This window comes from Petromyzon marinus, chromosome 13 (genome assembly GCF_048934315.1).
Source record: "Petromyzon marinus isolate PM22_M1 ecotype Great Lakes invasive population chromosome 13, UKy_Petmar_22M1.pri1.0, whole genome shotgun sequence".
Classification (NCBI taxonomy): Eukaryota; Metazoa; Chordata; class Hyperoartia; order Petromyzontiformes; family Petromyzontidae; genus Petromyzon; species Petromyzon marinus.
In genome coordinates this window covers 2,899,643-2,922,464 of record NC_133679.1, presented here as the reverse complement: position 1 = coordinate 2,922,464, position 22,822 = coordinate 2,899,643, and the positions used below count along the sequence as shown (strand labels likewise).

The 22,822-nt window shown below is 46.2% G+C and overlaps 2 protein-coding genes across 9 annotated transcripts in view; both read left to right on the top strand.

Annotated features, from left to right (window-relative positions):
- LOC116942218 (uncharacterized) overlaps positions 1–2,164 on the top strand; it is a 66,314-nt gene extending 64,150 nt beyond the window's left edge. For all 7 annotated transcript variants that reach the window (XM_076066797.1, XM_076066798.1, XM_076066796.1 and 4 more), the window contains 2 exons: positions 75–238; positions 758–2,164. In XM_076066797.1, coding sequence (XP_075922912.1) covers positions 75–238; positions 758–881 — 288 coding nt within the window. In that variant the 3' untranslated portion in view covers positions 882–2,164. The remainder of the gene's footprint in view (positions 1–74; positions 239–757) is intronic.
- A 4,236-nt stretch (positions 2,165–6,400) lies between these two features.
- Positions 6,401–22,822, top strand: part of LOC116942216 (uncharacterized) — a 33,261-nt gene continuing 16,839 nt past the window's right edge. For both annotated transcript variants that reach the window (XM_032953917.2, XM_032953916.2), the window contains exons 1-6: positions 6,401–7,040; positions 9,279–9,465; positions 12,236–12,309; positions 13,200–13,265; positions 14,415–14,491; positions 19,387–19,423. In XM_032953917.2, coding sequence (XP_032809808.2) covers positions 6,714–7,040; positions 9,279–9,465; positions 12,236–12,309; positions 13,200–13,265; positions 14,415–14,491; positions 19,387–19,423 — 768 coding nt within the window. In that variant the 5' untranslated portion in view covers positions 6,401–6,713. The remainder of the gene's footprint in view (positions 7,041–9,278; positions 9,466–12,235; positions 12,310–13,199; positions 13,266–14,414; positions 14,492–19,386; positions 19,424–22,822) is intronic.

The following is a 22,822-nucleotide window of genomic DNA, read 5'->3' as shown; positions in this document are numbered from 1 at the left end:
AATGTCCGAGGCGTGCTTCGGTGAGTAGGCCAACACCGCGGCGTCGCACCGTTGCGCGTTATCGTTGCCTCCAGGTGAAACAGCAGCTTTGGTCGTTGAGGCAGCAGGGCGAGGAGAGCGAGCGGCAGCTGGAGCACGCGTTGGGCATGAACAAACAGCTGCAGCACGAGCTGAACAAGCAGCGCTCCGCCAACGAGGGTCACCTCGTCGAGCTCGGCGCGCTGCGGCAAGATCTGCGGTAGGCCACGCGCACGTTCTGTGCCCGTTCGCGCACGCCCCCCCCCAAACCTGGAGACGTAGGGGGATGGTCAGCTCGGACGAAATGACGTGGAACGGAGGTTTGCAAGGGAGGATGGAGAAATGCACGCCGGGAATTATGGTGCGAGAGAGGGGAGCGCGCGGATCAGAGAACAATTGCAAGTTGGAGACATCGTAGCGACTGTTGAGAAGAGCGGGTGGGCTTGGGCAGGACACGTCTCGCTATCAGGGATTAAGCAGATGGATAAAATAGTTCCCCTGCTCAGAGACTTTTGTACTTAATGCTACTTATATAATCTGTTTAAATCTACAAAACCCCCCCGCAAAAACTCTGTAATCCTAAAAGACAACAGTCATATGAAGTGCATTCTCTGAACGTCTCTCGCTAAAGAAAACACCCGAAGCTGTCACGGGCGCGGTTAACTCGGACCGTTGCTGGGTAACGACGACGTGGACATCGGCGACGATCTCGTAACGTCAAATATTTGTTCCCCAACAGCCAACGGGCAGCCGCGCCGACGACGCGGTCGGGGCAACCGCTCCGCTCGTCAAGTTTCCCGTCGGAGGCTACCGAAGACCCGTACGCAAACGACGACTCCGACCTTCCGGTTGCCGTCTTCTGATTCGCCAGCAATCGAGCGGCCGAGGAGGGGGGTGGGGGCGGCCGGAGGTCAACACTTATGATGGGTGCATTTTGTATAATTCAAGCTTTGCTGGGCGAGGCGTTATATTTGATATAAAAATCTGAAAAACTAAAATCAAACGGGTTCCGTGCTGCCAGCCGCTTTCCGCGTGTCAACGCTTTGCCACCGCATTGCACAGCAATGCAACGCGAATGATTGCACGGTTCTAAGATGAAATACTCGTCGCGCGTCTCTTGCGGTCAGGCACGCAGTGCTAGCGCTTGACCTGCATTTCACTTCACTTCGCTGGCGCCGTGCATAAGCATCGCCGCCGTAACACGCAACGCATCGCACGTGCGTCCAAAACGTCCCTCCTCCCGTGTCGAGACGCACGACGTTTTTTGCACGTCCGTGTCACACAACAGCCACCAGGTTTCGTCGCCAAGGGGTTGGACTGTGCCACTGGGTAAGGGTCTCGGGAGTTGAGCCCTAGAACGTAGCGAGCCCAACTTTTTAATCGTTTCGAGTTGAGATTCTAGGTGTGGGGCAGAGTGCGTGATGTCCACACTTGTGTGACCAACTATTCCAGTTGATCGGTCCGACTCTTCCCGGGTATGTGCAGGTTGATTGCGATCATCACAGATGGTTGGGCACAAAGTTTCGTGGACATCACACACGGCTTCAGACTCACAATTATGAATGCATTTTAGTAATATGGTAATGAAATACTAACTCTTTAAATGCAATTATATTATGACTTAAAGCTTTCGTGACTGCAGGAATTCATATTCTTGGGTCTGGTAAAGTTGTAGATCGGTTCTATCTACAACTTTACCGAAAGACCCAAGAATAACAATGGTATTAGTTTTTCTTATGAACAGCACATGAACAGTAATTATGAATAAGACTGCCACTGTAATATGTGAACTGTTTTGAAATTGTATATGCTATTTAGTTAAATCTTTGACCACAATTTAGGCATTTTAGTAACCCATATTTGTTGCACCATCCTATTTTTTTGCACCATTATAAATGAGTATAAATGAAGAATTTAGATATAAACACATCACTGTGCAACTATGTAGGTAGAACAAAAATGTAGTACAGTACTGTATTAACCTTAATGAGAACTTAATGTTTGTTTTTTATCTTGAATTAAAATGCCGATATTATTTGTAATCTGCTTTCTCCGTTTGAAATATATATTTTGATAAAAAAAATGTTTAATTACACATTAAAGCGACAGCTGTCTGATGTTTAAAATAAAGATGTTTGTTCCTAAACTGCTTGTCAAAAACAAACCCCGTCCACATTGTTTAGATTTCAAGTGAAATATATGTCTAATTTAAAACTGTCTCCTTGTCAGCCTCCTGCCACATGTCGAAACCTGATTGGCCGTCGCTTTGCCAATGTCATTGTCAGCTTTGAGAAAGTCCTGATTTCATTTTGGACATGTATCTTGATAAGTCCTTAATTGGTGCTGGCACACGCCTGTAGTCCGGCACTGGAGGTGAGGGGGTTGGTGGATCACACAAATGTGAAATTCCCTTCCCATGGCCACCGAGGTGCCATACCCTACCTCACCAGGAGATGTAAGTAAAGCAAATATGGACTCCATCTGTATGGGATAGAGCAGGGGTCGCCAACTAAAAGAACAAGGGCCATTTTTTTCGAATTCGGTCAAAAAACCTCTATTTCAAGAGCCGCAATTCACGCGAATAATGTCACGAAGCGGTCGTTAAAGAGCCGCATGCGGCTCCAGCGCCGCAGATTGCCGACCCCTGGGATAGAGCATTGCCCCCTCGCACGCGTAGGTTTTCTCTGGGTGCTCCTTGTTTCCTTCCTTCCACGTCTAGAACGTTTAATAGTTGCAGGACCACAGAGCTTGGGAAATTATTGGCACTAGCTCACTGCCTGGCTGCCTTCCAGCTTGTCTGCAGTCCTTCTCTTTGAGAGTGAGAAAATATTGTGTGTATTAAAAGCTGAAATTATATACATTTATTTACTGGTTAATTTCCCAGGTCCTCAATTGTGAGTTTGATCTCATCCCAGTCACAAAATACTGCGCAAAAACAATGCAAATTTTCCCCCTCTGAATTTGTCCTAGGCCAGCCGTGGGATCTGAAATATATCGTCAACTCAAGCACAAATTAATGTGTTTTACTCAGTATTGCTAAACCACATAGCAAACGTGTGTTACATTTCATTCCTTTGTATTCTCACCGCATAATGTGAATCCTGCCAGGTGGCGCTATGGGAGAGCACTTGACTTACGATAGAGGCACTCTTCGCCTTTTGGCGTTCTCTGATCTCACACTGGTGCGACAAGCCCATAAAAGAAGATTATCTCTGATGTAGGCCAATACTTTTAAAAACAATTCATATTATGAGAGCATGTGTATCTTCGTGTTTTGCCACGTGCGGTTAATGCAGACCTACTGCCTGGTAATAGGTATCGCTATTACTGGTAGGAAACGTAGTGAACTGGAAGCCCAACCGGGATTAATTCACAGGAGGCAGGGGATTAATTGTGTATGTCTGTGGATGTCTGTCCACGTGTATCCGGACATTCGGATATAAAAAATGGGAGGGGTGGGGCTGGGTGGAGAGGGAAAGGTAGGGAGGGGCTGGGTGGGTGGGGAGGGGCTGGGTGGGGAGGGGAGGGTGGGGAGGGTGGGGCTGGGTGGGGGGTGGGAGGGGTGGGGCTGGGAGGGGTGGGGCTGGGAGGGGTGGGGCTGGGAGGGGTGGGGCTGGGTGGGGTGGGGCTGGGTGGGGAAGGGCTGGTCACCCCGTGGTGCCCTTATATAACTCAACGTTTAACCTACTCACGGTGGCTTGTGCCCGCCCTCACAGTTGGGCATATTTGCGGAATACACCACGTGCCGCCGTTGACCCTGGCCACTGACCGAGCAACCAACGTTCCTACCAGCCTCCTCCGCAGGAATGTGTTAGGTGTTTGAACATCTTAAGACCTGTGTTATTTCCAGACAGGGTGAAGGGTATTCTTATTTTATCAACTACAAATCATCCCCTTCGAAGCTGATAAAATGAATACCATAATGATAAGTCAAGAGTTAGAGTCGTATGGATGTAATGGCCTCGGTCATAGGAATGTAGAATTTCCATCACTGGCTTCGGACCACCACTAAAGATATGCACCGTCCATGAGCATGCAGACTATCAATTCACTGCTGGATGAAGGCTTCCGCATGCCATATTTGTCAAGGAAGTGTAACCATACTCCAGCACACCATGTCCAGTGAGAACTTGCCCGTTCCATACACACTGGGGTTGCCAACTGTTCTGGTTTGACCCGGACGGTCTGGGAATTGGCCACGTGTTCGGGTGGCAGAAATCGATATCTTCCGAGGTCTGGAGGTATTTGCTTTTAACTTTATTACTGGATGCGGGACTTTTAATCGACCTGGTCTGACTTGAGAAATATGATCAGCGGAAAAGGTGGTAACCATCGTTCCAATATTCAACCTATCTTTAGATATCATACAGCATTGGCTAGTGTTAAGTAAATTAAGCCTTTTGAATTATTGTCATCATCAGCCATGATGAATCCACTGATAAAACTAAACTATACACTAAAGTGCTAAACTATTTTTTTATTTTACCAGCTAAGGTCCACAGAGCTATACAGCTCTTTTACAGAAGCGACCTGGCCACAATTGGTAGCTCAGCGAAGTGGTTTTATATGGAAATGTATAGCAGCCAAATACTCTAAACGCACGTCGATTCTAAATGTGGAGAAAAACCCGGAGGACCTGCAGAAAATCCACGCGACTACGCGGAGAACACGCAAACTCAAATATACAGCAGGCGTCAGTGTCGGGATAGAACCCACGATCTCCTGCATACCAGGCGAGGTAGTTAACATCTCCTAGCCACCGTGATGATGATGAGACACGCAAACTCCAAATATACAGCAGGCGTCAGGGTCGGGATCGAACCCACGATCTCCTGCATACCAGGCGAGGTAGTTAACATCTCCTAGCCACCGTGATGATGATGAGAGAGAGACACGCAAACTCCAAATATACAGCAGGCATCAGGGTCGGGATCGAACCCACGATCTCCTGTATACCTGGCGAGGTAGTTAACATCTCCTAGCCACCGTGATGATGATGAGAGAGAGAGACACGCAAACTCCAAATATACAGCAGGCATCAGGGTCGGGATCGAACCCACGACCTCCTGTATACCAGGCGAGGTAGTTAATATCTCCCAACCGTGGTGCCTTGCTGGACGAAGGCCTCCAATAGCAGAGCTATACATAAGGTCACTTGTTTTTTTTTCCTCAATTCAAACCTTTAAAAGTTAAATTTCGATTTAAAGCTTTCATTGCCTGCAAGGATTCATCTTCTTTGGTTCTTTCCGGTAAAGTCACGTAGAATGATAATAAAATAATAAATTGATAAAATAAAATAACACAATAAGACCTGATGAAGGCCGCTTGTGTTGTGGCCGAAACGTCGTGAGAATTTTATTGTGTTATTTTATTTTATCAATTTATTGTTTTATTCTCATTCTACGTGACTTTACCTTTAAAAGTTAATATCCAATTCCCCACACTTTATATTAACTTTGGTTTGTTTTGCTCTCCGATAACATTTCATTGATTCAGTCACATTTTCAGCCTGCCTCAACATCTCATGGAAAATGTGTACATCTTTCAAAGATAATCACTTGCGGATACAATGAAGCCCCAACAACATCGAGGGCACTGGATGCCTTCATCTCACAGTAGATTAGTAAATTATTAACAAGAAATCCATTGCTCTTGCTACTTTCCGATGCATCTAAAGTTCAAAAGTTCCAGCTTCCTGTTCTCACTGAAAATATGACATTGCGAAATAAATCATTAAACATAATACTGCATTAAAAATATACAGCTATTGTTTTTTTTCTTCCAATGGCTAATTTTTCTTTATTTTCGATGTTGCTGTATAGGATGAAGAATAATGCTCATGTAAATTGCACGAAATTGCTTGTGGTTCTATACGCTCACGTTGGCGAGGAGAGTTCAGAATCAGACTCTTTATTTGTACTGGAGGAATCCGATGAGCTGTGAAGCTCTTTTTTACAGATGTCCAGTAGGCAATTGTTGAGTGACGTGTGGTTTTATTCATATGCACTGAGTGTACTGAAAATGTGTAAAAAAACAATGCGTTTCTATTAATAGCCCAGTGGCAGTAGTACAATGGGCATATGTTGTGATCAGTGCCGGATTATCCTAGTAACAAAAATAACATGTTACGAGCCCCGCACTTTCAAGGGCCCCACGCTCTATGACTATAGTACTATACTACCTTCAACCTTCATGAACGACTGGGTGTTTAAGGTCAGCGATTTGTCGTATTATCTGGCTGTATAGCAAATAAAAAAATATACAATTACTTTACCATGCAAGTTAAACATTTGTGTTTTAATATTTATTTGCTGCTTTTTTATTTCGGGCCCCTTTGTAACATTTGCTCCGAGCTTAATCCGGCACTGGTTCCGATATAATCGAAATGCCAAGTCCCATGCAAAGGGCTTAGAAAAAAAAACCAGTTGGGTGAGGTCGGCACAATCCTTGGGCTGACGTATTCTCCTCGGGGCCTGTCACAAAATATGTGTAAATAGGTGCGCGTGACATCATTGTGCATTACGAGCCGGCCCGCCACTGCAGCTGCCACGACTGCTGATCCAGAGCAACTCGAGAGCAATATATATGTGTGTGTGTCTATTATTGAAACAATAAATTATCGTTCGGAATTCACTCTGTTGGCATCATTTGGTCCAACTCCGTAGCAGTTGCGCGGAACATATCCCACGCGAGTCATGGCAAGTCCTCGACTCGAGTTGAGCTCGCTGCCGAGCGAGTGCCCCCTTCAGAGGTCTGGCTCCACCGACTCGGGACTCGACAGCCCCACGCAGGACGACACGGAGGGCACCTACGACCCGTTCGCCTCGCCGGCAGCAGACGAGGCGGAGGAGGAGGAGGAAGAGGAGGCGGGGGAGGAGGAGGATCCGTCGTGCTGGAATATCGATGACCTGAGCGGGTGGCACGGGGAGGAGAGGGACATGCAGGGGTTCAGCCTGCCAGCACGGACTTCGGATGGCAGCATTCCACCGGCGGATGAGCAGAGCGACCATCGTCCAGAAGTGGTGAGGTTCCATATGGACATGAGCTACGGTCGCCACATCTGATGGTTTTCCCAGGAACGTGTTCTTTTTTAGGTAGCTGCTGTCCTGGGAAATCTGTAATAATACACCACTCATGGCAAAGCGTCTTACATGGAGTATCTCTCCATTGCCTGCTGGTTCTTGTGGCATCTCTGAGGTGAAGTGAAGACTCAAGACCACGCCGTTAAATGATCAAAGATTGTCCTTCGCCGCACTGCGGATCAGCATGGTTGGATAAGTAGGGTGCGAAAGAAGTTCAAACATACGCTATCTTTGTTTCTACATACGTATCTTTACACGATCTCCTTTTTTAGATGATTGTCAAGATAAGGCGCTCGTTTTAGAACATTACGATGTGAAATGTGTTTTCCGACGTCTATGCCGAAGGCATGTCTTCAGTATATTGTACAGAATATTATTGTATTATATATAGTGTATACACTATATTGTCTCCAGGATATTTAATATATTCAGGTGATAATTCTCACTTTACACTGTGTGCACATTTACTCGGGGTTGTTGTGACTCTTTCTGAGTTGGTCAAAAAATGAGTTAACAGTGTTGCCCAGACGGTCTGTACGACGTCTACTGAGCCTCAGGCCTTAGTTATGTAAAATTAAAACCATTAGCTCAGGACCACAATTTGAGATAAGCACCACCCATCTTTTGCTTGAGCATGGATAATATATTATGGAGACTTTTACATAATAATAATGATGATAACAAACATTGTTTTCGAAATGCCTGGATATTATTATGATTCCATGGATCTGGTTCGGAAGATGCTTGTCGTAGTTTCAAGCGAAAGTCTGCACACGGCAAATATCAATTTCTGCCTCAAATTCCCAACCCCGGTTTTCCCCTAAGTGCACTGATATATTTCTTACAGTATTAGTTTGCATTCGACAAAACTCTGGTTATTGTAACGTCCATTAAATGTATCCCTCGGGATGCCAGTTTAACTCCTATCCCTCATGACATTTCACATCCTCTGACAGCTGCTCACTCTGCCATGCAACATTATCCTGAGCAGTTCCTCCGCGCGCACTTCTCTCGTCACCCCGGCAGTAATGGCAACACGCACACCACTCCACAGGACACGTCGGCTTGATCGGACGACGCCCATTGGCCAAGACTAATAATGGAGTGGCAGCCAGGGAAGAGATGAGCGATGCAATGAGCAGTTGTTTGGTGGAATATTGCATCTCAGGATCACGAGAGGTGACGGTGGCTAGGGGAGGCCTACATCCAGTAGCGGATTGACCATGGCTGATGACAATGACCGCACACTCCTGCCACCTCACCTGTTATTTCTTTACTGTCGTTTTTAAAAAAAATATCGCTTTGACTATAACTAATTTTCCCTATCTCTTCAGTTTCCTCTCTTCGCCGTCTAATGTTGCACGTTGATTCTGATGAGTCATACCAGTCATCGCTGCTCTGGCTAAACTTTGACGGACCTCCAGGGCTTTTTTAATTCTTTGAACATCCTGTCCTGCTGGTTTTATCTCTCTGTTCTTCAGATCGCTTTTTTTTTCATAATTCTGTTTACCACGGTCCTTGCAATGACGCTCCTTGTTCGCATCTTCCATTTCATGCCTCCTTCCAATAACCAATTCTACCCTGGTTCAGTGTCGGATTCATTGTCACTGCTTTTTCAGATCTTCCTTCTCTTCCCTGACAGCCATCCCCAACATCACCAGACTTCGTGGCTTCTTCAGTTCAAACATTTTAATATATTGTTTTTGTTTTTCACTGTCACATAAAAAATATATATACAATTCTTGCCGCTATCTCTGGCGCAGCTGTCTTAAATGCTGACCTTCGTTTTTGTCACGTTTAATTGCATGGTTTTGTAAATCTTGCAAACACTGCATATCAAGCCACGCACCATCGCTCCATCAGCCACGAGTCACTGACGACACGATGAATGAACAGAAACCGTCAGGAAACTGACGCGGTTTCACCAATTTATAAATCTACGGTTTTTATTCAAACTGCATCAGTCCTGAGGTGAGTTTGGGACAACAACAACAACAACAACGAACAACAAATTGCTGGCATTCAAACACAACTTCCGAAAATGTGAGAACGACCCTACCGATGGTGCGTAACACGACGGCGTAACACCGCCTTCGTAGCCTTTCAATCGCTACTGCCGCTGGAGCTGCTGCTGTTGATGATGTTTTTGTTGCTGTTGTTGTTTTTCATTTCCCCAAGCTCCAGGCGCCGTCCCGCGATGCGCGTCTCGGCGTGAGCCGCGTCGCCCAGACTCCGTTAAGTGGGGGCCCTGGGATGCTGCTGCACGCAGCTGCCGCTTGCGAGTCTGAGTCGTGGGGCCGAGAGGCACGGAGAGCTCCCATCGCCTTTGGGCCCGACGAGCCCGATCCCACCACCTCTGATGTCGGTACGGTTCCGCGTGTGTGTAAAATATGTATACATATAGAATAAAATGTAACTTCTAATGTTCAGCCGTGAACGTATGTCATAGGGAGCCGGTGAGGTCTGCTGCGACTGGCCCAGGTCGGGGTTAAAATGATAATCTTCACGTCTTGAAGGTCCTGGAGCTGTGCGCCCACGTGCACCGCGATCCGCGTGCACGTTTCGTTTGCACGTTTAACTTCTCTCGCACCGTGCGTAGCCAACCGTGCTCAACGGAGGTGCGGGACAGCAGGTCGCAACGCCTGATTGTGCAACCCAGCCGCAGACAACGTTTTGTCGCTTCATTGTTTGCCATAGTTCATCGGTGTTCGAAGTGCTCGCCATGGCATTGTACGATGTGGCACAGGATGAGGAGGAGAGGAGACACAGGGATTGTAAGCCCCCAAACTGAAGGCATGACACACGAAGTAGGCTCGATTCACACAGGTGTCAAATGATTGTTGAGTGATCTGCTAAGGCATTCCCATAATCTCTTTGGGGATGTTGGGGTCTACGATACAGTACAGTGATTGTTATTCGCCCTGTATCTATTGTGCAATAATTGTGGTCGGTCTGGTATTGCTTTAGAGGCGTATATCCGGCATATTAATAATAGAACACATACTTTTTGCATAATCGTAATGGTATGGTCATACAGTGAATGAAAATTAACAACAGTATATTTTATTTCGTATCTATTCTGAATGTATGCGATGTCTCTTTCATCCCTAGTACCCTTCCTGAAACAATCTCTATCCTATAGCTCTTACATCCCTTCTGAATATCCCTCGTGTGTCTTTACCACCTTATCCACCGTTTCTAAATATCCCTCTCTCTCTCTTATCTCCCGTCTGTATTATGAATACAGCTGCCACGTCACTTCTATCTTCTGAATATGTCTCAATAGTTTACATGTCTTCAGATATATCTATTCATCTCTGTTGAATTTTTTTTATATCTAAACTAAAACTAGACTTTTTATTTTACTAGGTAAGGCCCACTGAGCTATATAGCTCTTTTTCAGAAGCAACCTGGCCACAAATGATATATGCATGTATGTTGAACTTCTTTCGCACTGTATTTAGCCAACCGTGGTCATCGGAGGTGCATGATAGCTCAACGAAGTGGCTCATCACGTGGACATTTATAGCAGCCACATACTCTGCACGCATGTTTGTAAATGTGGAGGGAAAAACCGGAGGACCCGGAGAAAAGTCCACCAGGACATGGGGAGAACCGTGCGAACATTGTTGCAAGTAATATACACGTTCAAACTATACCACCTGTACAGTACCTGATGTAATATTGGTTATTACATATCTTCTGAATATCATCACCGTCATGATCATCAGTCATGTTTATCCACTGCGGGATGAAAGCCCGCACTCCGTCGCCATCCCTCACAGTCTCGCGATGCCATAATCCACCTGGTTCCTGCGTGCGAGCGAATCTCATCGCTCTATGCCTGCGGTGGTCATCCCTACTGAGGTGCCAAATCCCTCCCCGGGCTGTCATTCTCTCACCAGTCTCGCCCACCGTCCATCATCCCCTTGAGTGACGGCTCCTAACCCTCCCTCTGCCCGCCCACGTTACGATGAGTCTCCGATTCGCGCACACGTTCTTCCGATCCGCACATTCCGCTTATTGTTTCTCTTTTGAGTGAACAGTTTCGGCCGTCGTTCCATGGTCACTGTCAGTGGCCATGATTTCCGGTCAAATCTGTCGCAGCAGGTGCGTTGTTTGCGTCGAGGCACATTGCTGTCGTGTTGATTTTCATTTCAAAAACCCAATTTTTCCAAAAGCACTCAGACCTATTCTCGCTCCCCCTCTTCATGTCATCCTTTTTCATTCTGGTCCAGGAAATATAATAGAGGCTATATATTTGTTTTTCTTCTTTGGTTCTTTCGGTAAAGTCACGTAGAATGAGAATTAAATAATAAATTGATCAAATAAAATAACACAATGAAATTCTCACGACGTTTCGGCCACAACACAAGCGGTCTCGTCCCTTCACCTGATGAAGGCTGCTTGTGTTGTGGCCGAAACGTCGTGAGAATTTTATTGTGTTCTTTTATTTTATCAATGTATTATTTTATTCTCATTCTACGTGACTTTACCGAAAGAACCAAAGAAGATGAATCCTTGCAGTCACGAAAGCTTTAAATCGATATTTGTTTTTGTTCATTAATTTATGTACTTATTATTGTGTCTCTAGCCCATGGCTCTTAAGCAATACAATCGAGCCATCAGTTGAGAACGATTGAACTCCCCTGATGTAAGCAAATATTCGGTTACTCGTAACAAATTGTAATTCGATGAGGACAAGTTCCCTTTAAGGTCGGTGCGTGTGTGCATTCGCTCGTGTTATTTTATATTTATAGAGAGCCTTGGCTCAAGGCGCTTTACATAGATAAAAAAACAAGCGGCAAGACAAATCAAATTAGATGGCAGGGGGGGGGCAGTGCAAGGGCCGATGAATGAATGACCGTAACAGAAGGCACACGTGGTGGGATTCACGAAAGGGTTATAGGGGAGGGACGGGAGGGAGTGGAGGGGCGAGGAGAGAGTAAGAGGAAGAGAATGAGCAGTGGAGACGAGGTGAGAGAGGAGGTTCAGGAGGGAGCTGCTTCACGCACGGGGAAGTGGAGTCGGGTGTGCAATGTTCCAATTACCAGTGCCATGTACATTACATTTACACAGTCTACAGTGTAGTGCAAGACATTTGAAAAGTGTGCGTGTGTATTTTCTGTCAACAGATGGCAATGACCAGGAGAGCAGAGAGGATGCAGATTCACGCCTGGGATCACCGATTACCAACTCCAACACGGACGTAAGCCACCCAACGCAGTATACCTTCAGAAAATATATCTTGACATCATCTGCTGCTTTGCATCGTTACCATGTGATTGTCGTACACTTCCTTAACAAGCATTTTACTTGTTTTAGAATCACCGCTCAACCAGCCCTGGTGTTATTTATTTTCCCGAAGGCAATCGCGATAGGATTGTAATACGCCATTGTACGCGTTTAAAGGCTTACAATTGTACAATGCGCTCTTCCAACGAAAGGAAAGGCCTTTCCGCTGAGTGGCTGTACCAGATAATGAATACAGCACGAGTAACAAACCTCCTGACCCTATTACTAGACACTCCCCGGTAAACACGGAACGTCGGCCCAACGCCGCACGTTTACTGGGACACGGCTTGGCCCATGCATTCACGCGACCGGTTCGCTTGCACTTGGTTGGCTGTGGAGTTGTCAACGCAGACATCTCTCGGAGTTCCCCCGGGCGTGTACTCCTATCTGGCTCCGATGCCAGGGGCGAGTGCCTCAGGTGCACGCTCCCACTACCGCAGATTTGGTTGTTGTTGTTGTTCCTGCTCCAAACGAAGTCCTCATATTTGAGAAATAAGAAATTGCTTATGTAGCTGCTCCTCTCTCGTTCTGTCAGACGCGTTCCAATTTCTTGGGCTGCCGCTCCATCACGAATCTCAACCAGCGGTCATCGTCCCCTTCTAGCGACGTGTCTTGCGCAAGACTGTTCGCTAATAACAGCACGTGTCTTTAACCTGCGTTCGTTCTGAAGTCGATGTTTGCCTTGTTCTGCCGCTGAATGTAATTTGAAGCACGCGTCTCTGCACGCTTCTTTCGCAATTTTCAGATTTTTGTTCAATTGCTTTCGTTGTTGTTTCGTTCTGATCTATATGTCATCGTCGTCAGCCATGGTCAATCCACTGCTGGATGGAGGGCTCCCCAAGATGTCGCCATCTCTCACGATCCTGCGATGTAATATCTGCCTAGCACCTGCACACAATCTGATTTCATTGCTCCATCTCCGCGGTGGATGTTTAGATACAATTATTATTATTTACAGCCCTTTATCAATCCACTTGTGGATAAAGGCCTTGCCATGCAGTGTCAATCATGGGGGTTGTTTCGTCATACTTCACCGCGTTGGTCAGTGTGCATTGGTGAAGAAGGTAGGAGCAGGACCAATTCGGATACCGCTCACTACTCTTAAACTACTCTTAAACAAGATGGAAAGAACACAGCATTGTGAATCTGTTCCAAGACAGTTGTCATCCATACCGCAACTATACAACAATGGACATTGTGCACTAATGCCCATTGCACATTGGGATCCGAGGATGGAATGCGCATTATACATTTTTTTTAAATTAATAATGGTTGTGAGTAATAATATGCAATCATGTTTAGGACAGTTGTTGGATGTGTGACTAATTGGTAGTTTGTGAGGAGACTTATTACACAAAAAATTGTTCAGTCCCCTTTAGCCACTTATTCTTTCAATGGGATGTCTCACAAACTGAATCTCAAACGTCACACATCTAATACATGTTGACGGTCTTTGCTTAGTGATTGATGTAAATTGTAATGACGTTATAGAGGCCTTAGTAAGATGGCATTTGGGTCAATTTTAATAAAGTCTATGCTTATAAAGATGAAAATACAAAAAACAAATAGGCCCCCCCCAAAATATTTGTTTTACTTTTTAGTTTTTTAGAGTCTTAATAATGTTTATATCTGGAGCTTTTTTAAGGGTGTTGAATCCAAATATGGCATTCATAAAAAAAAACTGCTTTGGATCCTCTAAATTTAGGGGGCAATCGTTTTTATTTGGAAGTAACTTGGGCCTACGATCCTTTGATTGTTAACTATTTGAAGGATGCTGAATCCCAACGTGAAATCACATTTGAAAGACTCACGTTTTTAAGTACCTTTTTTTTAAAAAGCATTACGCGTGAGCCAATACAGAGTGGGCAAGAGCCACAACTGGTTGCAATTAATAAATAAAATAGGTTTATTTGCAAAAGTCACACCTTTTATAGTTTTTGCGATATGAGGACGACATGCTGCAAAGATATGTACAAGCATCGGTTATTTTTCTACTGACACGCGTCTTTTCTGCCACAGCTCCTGACTGATAGTGGATTTGTCTCGGCTGTGGATGCAGAGAATTCCGAGGACTCGGTCTCTGAGGACACCAACCGGTCAGTACACGCCTCTGTTATCTTGTTCACGGAGCCGGCCAATTTATTGCACAGTATTGTCAAATTAAACATTCAGACTCTGTCTATAAAATAACCAACATTGTTACGTAATGTGTGTGTTGTTTCATAACAAATATATTTCACGATACCTTAATGTAGAGTCCCGGAGTGCGTCGTGGGCTAGCCGCCGATGCCCGTGAGTACCCACTGTGTGGGTCACAGCTGAGTGGTTTTAACGGCTTGCCATTGGCTTGTGGGTCAGCTCATGACGCGAACATGATGTGATGGACATGACCCCTGACCCGCACCAAAACGTTCATCTGTAAATAATCATGCCTTTTGGCGTCTTCTGGTCCAACACCAATGGAGACTAGGCTCTAGGAAAAGCCGTCTCGGGTGTGGACTAATCAAATTCAAGGACAGTGCATATTATTATCAGAGTTGTCTTTTTTGTTTGCATTTTGACTGCTTGTGTTGTGGTTATTGCAAACATGATGCCTTGAATAAAGGTGTCAGTTTTTGTGCCAGTTTAAAGGGTAAAACCTATCCCTATAATTAAATAATAGCTTTGTTCCCACCCAGAGCTAAGGTCACGAGGACTACCGCTCAGCTATTACTCAAATTTAGGTGTTTCCCACCCCCCCCCCCCTCACAATGAAAGATGCAAGATTTTTTGTTAAAAGTTAAGCATGCCAGATCTGGCTGATTAAGGCAATTTGATGTTGGGTGTGCGCAAAATTCCTTGCGTTTAATCGCGTAAGCTGCCAGCTGGCAATATGCTGCAAATGCCACACTCTGGAGTGTTGATACGTCCCTGGAATATGACTTTCGCTGGAGGCAGTCAATTTTGGCCAAATTTGTGCATCCCAGCATCGCATTGCTCACCTACTTCTGCAGGCATCGTCATGGGACGGCCATGGTGAGCCAAGCGAATTATGATGCCATTTAACAAATTCACACGTCAGAAAATTCAAGGTAATTGTTTGATTTTTAGGGCTCGGTCTTTGGAGCCCAATCCATCGCCATAATTTGAACGATGTTGGTTTTTTTGCCGTTAATGTTATTTCGGCACCATTAAATAACGCCGAGAGACTGGCGGCAACGTTCGCAAAACCCAATCGGGAAGAAAAAAAATTCTTCTCATCCGATTCTGCACTATCCGTGCTTTTCCTCTTCACCTGTGCGTCCTGGCTGATCTCTGCACCTATTAGCCGTGCGCTACATTCTTCCAATCATCCGAGCTTTTGCGCAGATAAAGTCACTCAGAAAGCCCCCCCAGTTCGAGTGAGAGATTTCCTGCTCGGACGAGCATTGAGGCGGTGCTCACGCAGTACTTGAGCCAGTGGGCAAAATCCCCCACTCCTATGGCAGGCGCCGAGTACTGTAGAGGGGACTCCTCTACTTACGAACGAGTTAGCTTCCAGAGGTCTGTTCATTCGTCGATTTGTTCGTAAGTACAACTTTACTCCCGTCGATTCCAAACATGTTGTAACGGTGCGTACACTAAACATGGGGAATGACTTTAAAAGTTGTACCATCTCCTGTAGATGTAGGTGCCACTGGTTCTTCATGCTCTGCAGATGCCACCACCGCCATCTGTTGCGCGGCGGTTGAACTTACGACTCTCGGTTCGAACAAACAACTGGACATACGGACAGGTTTGTTCGTATCTCTGAAAGTTCGTAAGTCGAATGTTCATAAGTAGAGGAGTCCCTGTAAATCCAACAGGATTGTTAATTTCCCCCCTACGAAGTGGTATCCTTTTTAACACGAGGTGCAAGCAGGGGGGGGGGGGAGAGATGATCGGCTGACGCAAACTCCGACCAGGCTATTCAGAAGCGGTTGCCTAGCCACCGGTGAAGGACAAAAATATTTCCATAGCGTGTGCCTCGCTCGCTCGCTCAGCGCACGCACACGCGCACACGCACATGCACGCGCGCGTATCAGTTTTCACTCGCAAACAATGGCAGCTCAAGCTTGGACTTCCCGACTTGTCCCTGCGATCCAATCCGCTCCATCGCAATCCCACCTGCGCGACACCAGTTGGAGGGAAAGCCAGGTGCAAGGCGTTGGTAATTGCTCTGCCTTTGTCCAACAGTGGGTATAAAAAAAGAACACTTGACCCAAGTGGACACGAGGCGTCTCGCGACGCAATGCGGTTTGGATTCACAAGATTTCAAAGTGCAACCGAATCTCCAGGAACACTATGGACGATCGTCACGGTGTCTTGGTTTACATCCATTGGCTCTTTAAATATTGTTTTATGCGCTGATTGAAAACTTTCTTCTTCTTCAGCCACACCGGTTGGTTGCTTTTCCTGATGTTGTTCATTTTTACAAAAGCACTCCGCCCTGTTTTTTATTCTGCTCTTAATTTCATCAGTTTGATCCCGATCCCGCCGCGTTCAATCATTACATATTACCCGATATGATAGCGTGGTTGGCTAAGTACGGTACTAAAGAAGTTCAACATACATATATATGATATATCGATTAGTAACGTGGACACTGATATATATACTATAGAACAGAAAATGAAAAGTCCGCGAAGAAGCATGGAGAGGTGCATGCTTGGTATTACACTGAGAGACAGAAAAGAGGAAATCGGGGATCAATGCGAATCGGGGACATCGTATAGAATGTTCAGGAAAGTAAGCGGGCTTGGACAGAACACAGTACAAGAAGGACCGGTGAACGAGACTGGTGATGGAATGGCAGCCAAAGGACGGAAAACACCCAACGAGATGACCACCACGGGGATGAAGTGATGAGGGGATTTGATACGTATGAGTGAGATTGATTGTGACATCAAAGGTCTATGAGGGACGGTGATGGAAGAGTAAGGTCTTCATCGAGCAGTGGATAGACGATGGCTGATGATGACAATGATGCCTGTATTAGCCCATCAATAATGCTTTCTGAATCTTATAAACACGTGCTATGCGATGTCTCAATGGGCTGTCACCTGGTTGCCCTTGACGCACCGGTTTGATTATTTCCTTGACAGTCGAAAGTGCATCATTACCTCATAATACCGCATCTTAAATGTAGAACGTTTAAAATCCACGCCAATGGGACTGCAGCAGGTTGTGCTTGGTATTGCGTACTCGTCTTGATAGCCCTGGGGGTCCTGCCATACTTAAGGGGGCCAGGGCCTTTTCAAAGCCACCTTGCTTCATAACAGACGGCACGGGTTGGCGATTCGATGCACAAATCGCCGAGCCACTCTGCGAGTCAGACCTTTGAGTCGACGCAAGCCGGGCTTGGTGGCGACCGTGCTGATGGCCGTTTCACCGTGGCATCATCCGCCACGTTCAGGGTTTTAGTCAGAATGAAAGTCGGTATCTCGGTGCTCAGGCGAGCGTCTGGCAGTGCTAATCCCCCCCCCCCCCCCCCAATGCTTTATGCATAGAACGAGTGCTGCGGTGGACTCTTTCAATCAAAAACCTGGAGGGGTGGTCACTGGACTGAGTCTATCCTCAACCCTGAATTGAAACTCCTAAACAACAACCGCCAATCGCCACTAAGTGGCGGTGATGTCACCACGTCGCTTGTACCAGACTATGTGCACTTTAAGGGCACGCGAAGTGTCGAACGCCCGCTTGCAGGAGGTCACTTGACGATAGAGGTGCCACGGGTTGACTGAGATGACTGGCAGATGCACTACCAGACACACACACACTAGCACGTGGATACATAAAAACAGACACAAAGTAAAACGTATATTAATCTCCCCCAACCTTCACCTCTCTAACTTGAAAAATAGTTTATTTTTCCTGCCAGTACTGTATCATGAACCATACAATCCCCATGACTGAATGCTCGTGCGTATCTCTTTTTTTATTGCGCATCAATCGCTACGCACAGACGCGTCGGACGTTTCGCGTGTGTGGAACAATAACATTGGGGCACACCTCTGGCAGGCCTCGATCGTGTGAGGCTTCGTCATTTCTCTCTCGGCGAAAGTGTAAACGTGGTGCGCTTTGCGCCCGCTGCTGTCCCCACGCACGATCCGGTTGAACGCAACGAGCGGCCCCGTCACTCTACCGTTGATGGGGGAAAACTCTGCCCGCTCTAAATAAGTAACGACGCAGCTCGGCTGTCGGGTTATTGTAAGCGCAATGATGACGGCGCCTCGATTCATTTCAGCACCGCGGCCGTTTGTGGCGTCTCGAGTCCGCTTGTGTGCGCGGCTGCTCACAGCTCCGAAGATCGCTCACCCCGAGCTGAGTAGTAGTCATGGTTCTGTTTTACTACGTGCAGTCTTACAGCCTCGCGGAGAACGGCAGCATCGGGAGGTTAGGTTTCGAACCGGCGCGCTGTTTTAAGACGCACGCATTTATGTGACTTTGTGTCCCTTAGAGGTAAAGTAGTATATATATATTTTAAATACTACTACGACGTTAAATGTTTTTTTTTCATAAAAAATATAAAAGTCGCCAACGTGTTCAAAGCTTAAACAGAATAAATGTATGCATGCCTGATGAGTGTATCTTGCATGCCAGACTATACTTTTAAAATGTGAATGTGATTTGGATGCAAGGATGTTGCTAGAGAGCTTCGTTTGTGCGGAAATGAGGGGGCAATGGTCCGTCTTGGTCGTTGGCGCATCGGCAGCCTTACAGGAATGATCAAATATTCACGATCAACTCAGCATTACAATACAGTGCCACCGCAAATCGAGTTTTTATATAATGTATTTTAACAAATGTTGCTCGGTTAATTGGGTTTGAACTTGAACCAAGTGTGGCACTTCAACGCAAAGTACGGTCATGCGTTGTTGCACTTTGAACTTCTTACAAAACCAAATACAGGACTGAACACAGAGTACATTATTGAATACAAAGTAAATGATTGGTAAATGCCGATCTTTTTTCTTTTATTTTCTCGTCGCAGGTGTTCGAGAGAAGTGAAGAGACTTTCACTCTACAAGGTCAGTTCATTTGACGTGAGCGTCCCTGTTTCCGTGCGTGGTTAGGAAAGAATGCATCATCATCATCGTTATCATCGCCAGCCACTGTACAACCTTCAGGGTGGCTCAGGGGGAATGTGAGCAGCTCCCGATGGGAAGGTTGCGCGTTCAAATCCTAGCTGGAGTTGGCTCAGCCCATCAATCCTTCAGAGGGTCAATAAAATCACGTAACACTTTGTGGGGAATTCAACAGCGCTTGTCCTACGGATAGCCTGGCCTCCATCATGGGAATGTGGAATTTCCACCACTGGCTCAGGGCTGTAAACAGAAGATGAGCACTGCCTCAATGCTCATTTGAACAAGAGATCACTTTGGCTTTGTCTATCGGCTGCTGGATAAAGGCCTCCCCACAGGGTCACCGCCGGCGAATCGTTACACCACCGAATCATGTTTTGTGGATTCAGCAGCCTCCCAAAATGTCACGGTGCTTCCGCTTTGCTCAGCACGAGGACCTTACAGTCTCAGCAGGAGACATGACGTAGGCCTCCAGCCACTGTGGAGAAATCCCCGCTCAGAACGAGGATTGTCTCCATCTGCAAGTGGAAATCAATCCTCCCAGCAAACTGGCACCAGGATGCGCTCACGAATGGCGGGGGGGGGGGGTCAAGTGGAACATTACCAGCGGGGGAAGTTTACACAACACCAGAGTCCACGCCGCTCGCTCGTGAGTTGAATCCTAGGTGCTGTGCAAACGTTCATGGAAAGGAGTGCATGCCACTCGCTCTGTGCTTCTCCCACAAATGCATTGCATAATTACATGGTTTATAAGTTAGTGTTTACTCACGCAGAGTATTTTACAGCTCAAATGCTACGTAATTAATTGAAGTACATTTGAATGCGGCCTCGCGCAAATGTAAAGAAAGGTTTTAAGAGTGCAACAATATAAACACATTTGCCTACCTCAGGCTATGTGCTCTCTCAAGATAGCCACTTGCGTGCATCAGATGTGCAGCCTTCGCCAAGGTCGACGGGTGTGGTTCAGGAGTCACGTGAGTTGCATTACCGCAGTCTCCCGGGGGGAAGAAAAAACAACCCAGTTGACTCGATCACGGAGCCCCGACTCGGCTCCGGGCAGACGAAATGAGAGTGTGATCCAACTGCTGTAGCCCACACGAATGCTCCAAGTGGCGCATTAACCCGCAGTGCTCTTTTCCGTCTCAAACAACCTCGATCCCAAAGCCACGTGGTGCTCGTGGTGTGTGAGCTACGCCGTTGGCTGTGACGCCTGCCATCAAGAAGTACGCTCGCGAGAGATGTAGGTCTTCTTTGCAAAGTACATTTCAAGAACGCTCGCACTCAATGGGGAAGGTATAGACTGTCATATTTATCTCGTAGCAGTTCACAGGAATAAGCATGGAGCACAACGTTAATTCCAATTTGCGTCAAAATGTTATATTTTACCCGCAACCATCCGTTTTAGGGTTCATTTCCAACGCCACGCCCGATAAGCCAACGGCAGCGGGTGAAGGACTAAGCCCCATGCTTTAGAGTCACTAATTAACTCAATCACACGGAAGAACATGAAAGGAATAAGCAAGTTTGCATAGTTTTGTATTATAGCACTTAATAATTTATTATCATAATAATAGTAACAATGATCTCACTTTGATAACTGCGCATTGATGAATGTTGGCACAGCTATCCGGATATAAATGCGATAAACAATGGAAAGGAGACAAGCACCCAAGACAAAAACGTGCGAGGCAGTTACAGTCAACGATGGTTTTGATTTATAAACGAGTTTTTGCGTAACTCATTTTACAGTGGTTGAAGTGGAGACCTCCAGTTCTTTCCCCTGGGCAAAGTGCAAGCCTTACCAAGTAACCAAACCAGCCACTTGTGTTCGTCTGCAAGCCTACATTGAGATCTGCAGTTAAAAGAAAACTAAATTTATCGAAATGTTAATTATCGTAAAAAGGATTATTATGCCAATTACTGAATTTCTGTGTAGGTGCGTAGATTAAACGGCACGTCGTGTCACGAGAAATATGTTGTGGCACGGAAAGTGGCACGTAGGGAAACGATGTACGAGTCGTCCGCTTCATGAGTGTTTTATTTATTAGTCAAAATCCAAGTTGTTCCCCGGCTCCGATAAACATGGAGCAGCAACAGCAGCACTCGTCTTTGCTGGTAGCCCTAAATCAGTGGTGGAAATGTCACGTGCCTTTGGCGTGGTCTTTTGTTTTTGTACATTGTGTATATTTTGTGTATTTGTCTGTGTATATTTTGTGTATTTGTATGTGGGGAGCGGTAGTGTAGCGGTTAGCGCGAGGCGATTACAACCCCGGCGGCCCGCGTTCAATTCCTGCTCACGGCCAACACCAACCACCAGTGACGATTATCTAAACCGGTCCTGGGCCCTCCCCTAGGTAGACTCAGCCTCAAATGAGTTCCTGGTGCGGTGTGTAAACATCGCCACTGGGGAGGCAAAGGCGACCGAGCATAGTGCTTGCCACCCACCCCCTCGTGTGCCGTGCCAGCGTTCATAGGTGCTCATTAACAGCACTTGCCCCAACAGTCTTTATTTGTCTTGTATGTGTCTAAATAGATATGTAGAATTTACATTCTGAAAATGTGCAGTACACGACACTTCACGTGAAACATCAATTAGTCGTTCCAAACATCGTTACAGTCCGTCACGTAAGCAAATGACGTGCATTGCTGTTTTATGTAAATCACACCAAAGCCGATATTTTCACAGCGGCCACAGGTCATGCGTGATTGTTGTTACGTCGAAAATGAGCCGTGAAGTCCGCAGCTAAAGTATGTGCAATGCCCTTGAGGGCTGGGGTGTTCGACATAGCTGCAATACTTGAATTGACTGTCTGTCGTCAAACACCTACACCCTTTTAAATCATAAGCACGCCCTGTTGCTCAAATTCACTGTTGAACTAAAGCAATTAAAGCGCACGACGTCTCGAGACGTATTGCCAAGAAGCGACATGCCAAACCTCCAAACCAGTTACAGTACATGAGGCTATGTATCACTCTAGAGGTATGCATTCTTCTTTTACGCTATTTTCCGTGTTAGGATTGGGACGGCTTAGTTTTATTTCGATGTGCTTGGGTGGTGATTTGTTTACCTTGTACTTTGCACTGCTGTCATGTTGTTTGTCTCGTTTGCTGTTGTAACTTTCTTACCCGCCCCTACTGTACACCTGTGAACAAAAGGCTTTATAGCTCATCGGATTCCTCCAGTATAAATAAACATTCAGATTCCGATAACGTGCGGCGGGCAGGCAGCTGTGGTCGAGACACGTCAAGTGCTGTGCGTTCGTTGCACTTATAATCGATAAAAGCATTTGAAAATTGTTCCACCGATGCTGTTTTTTTTTTTGGAGAAGCACGTGTGGAACTTGC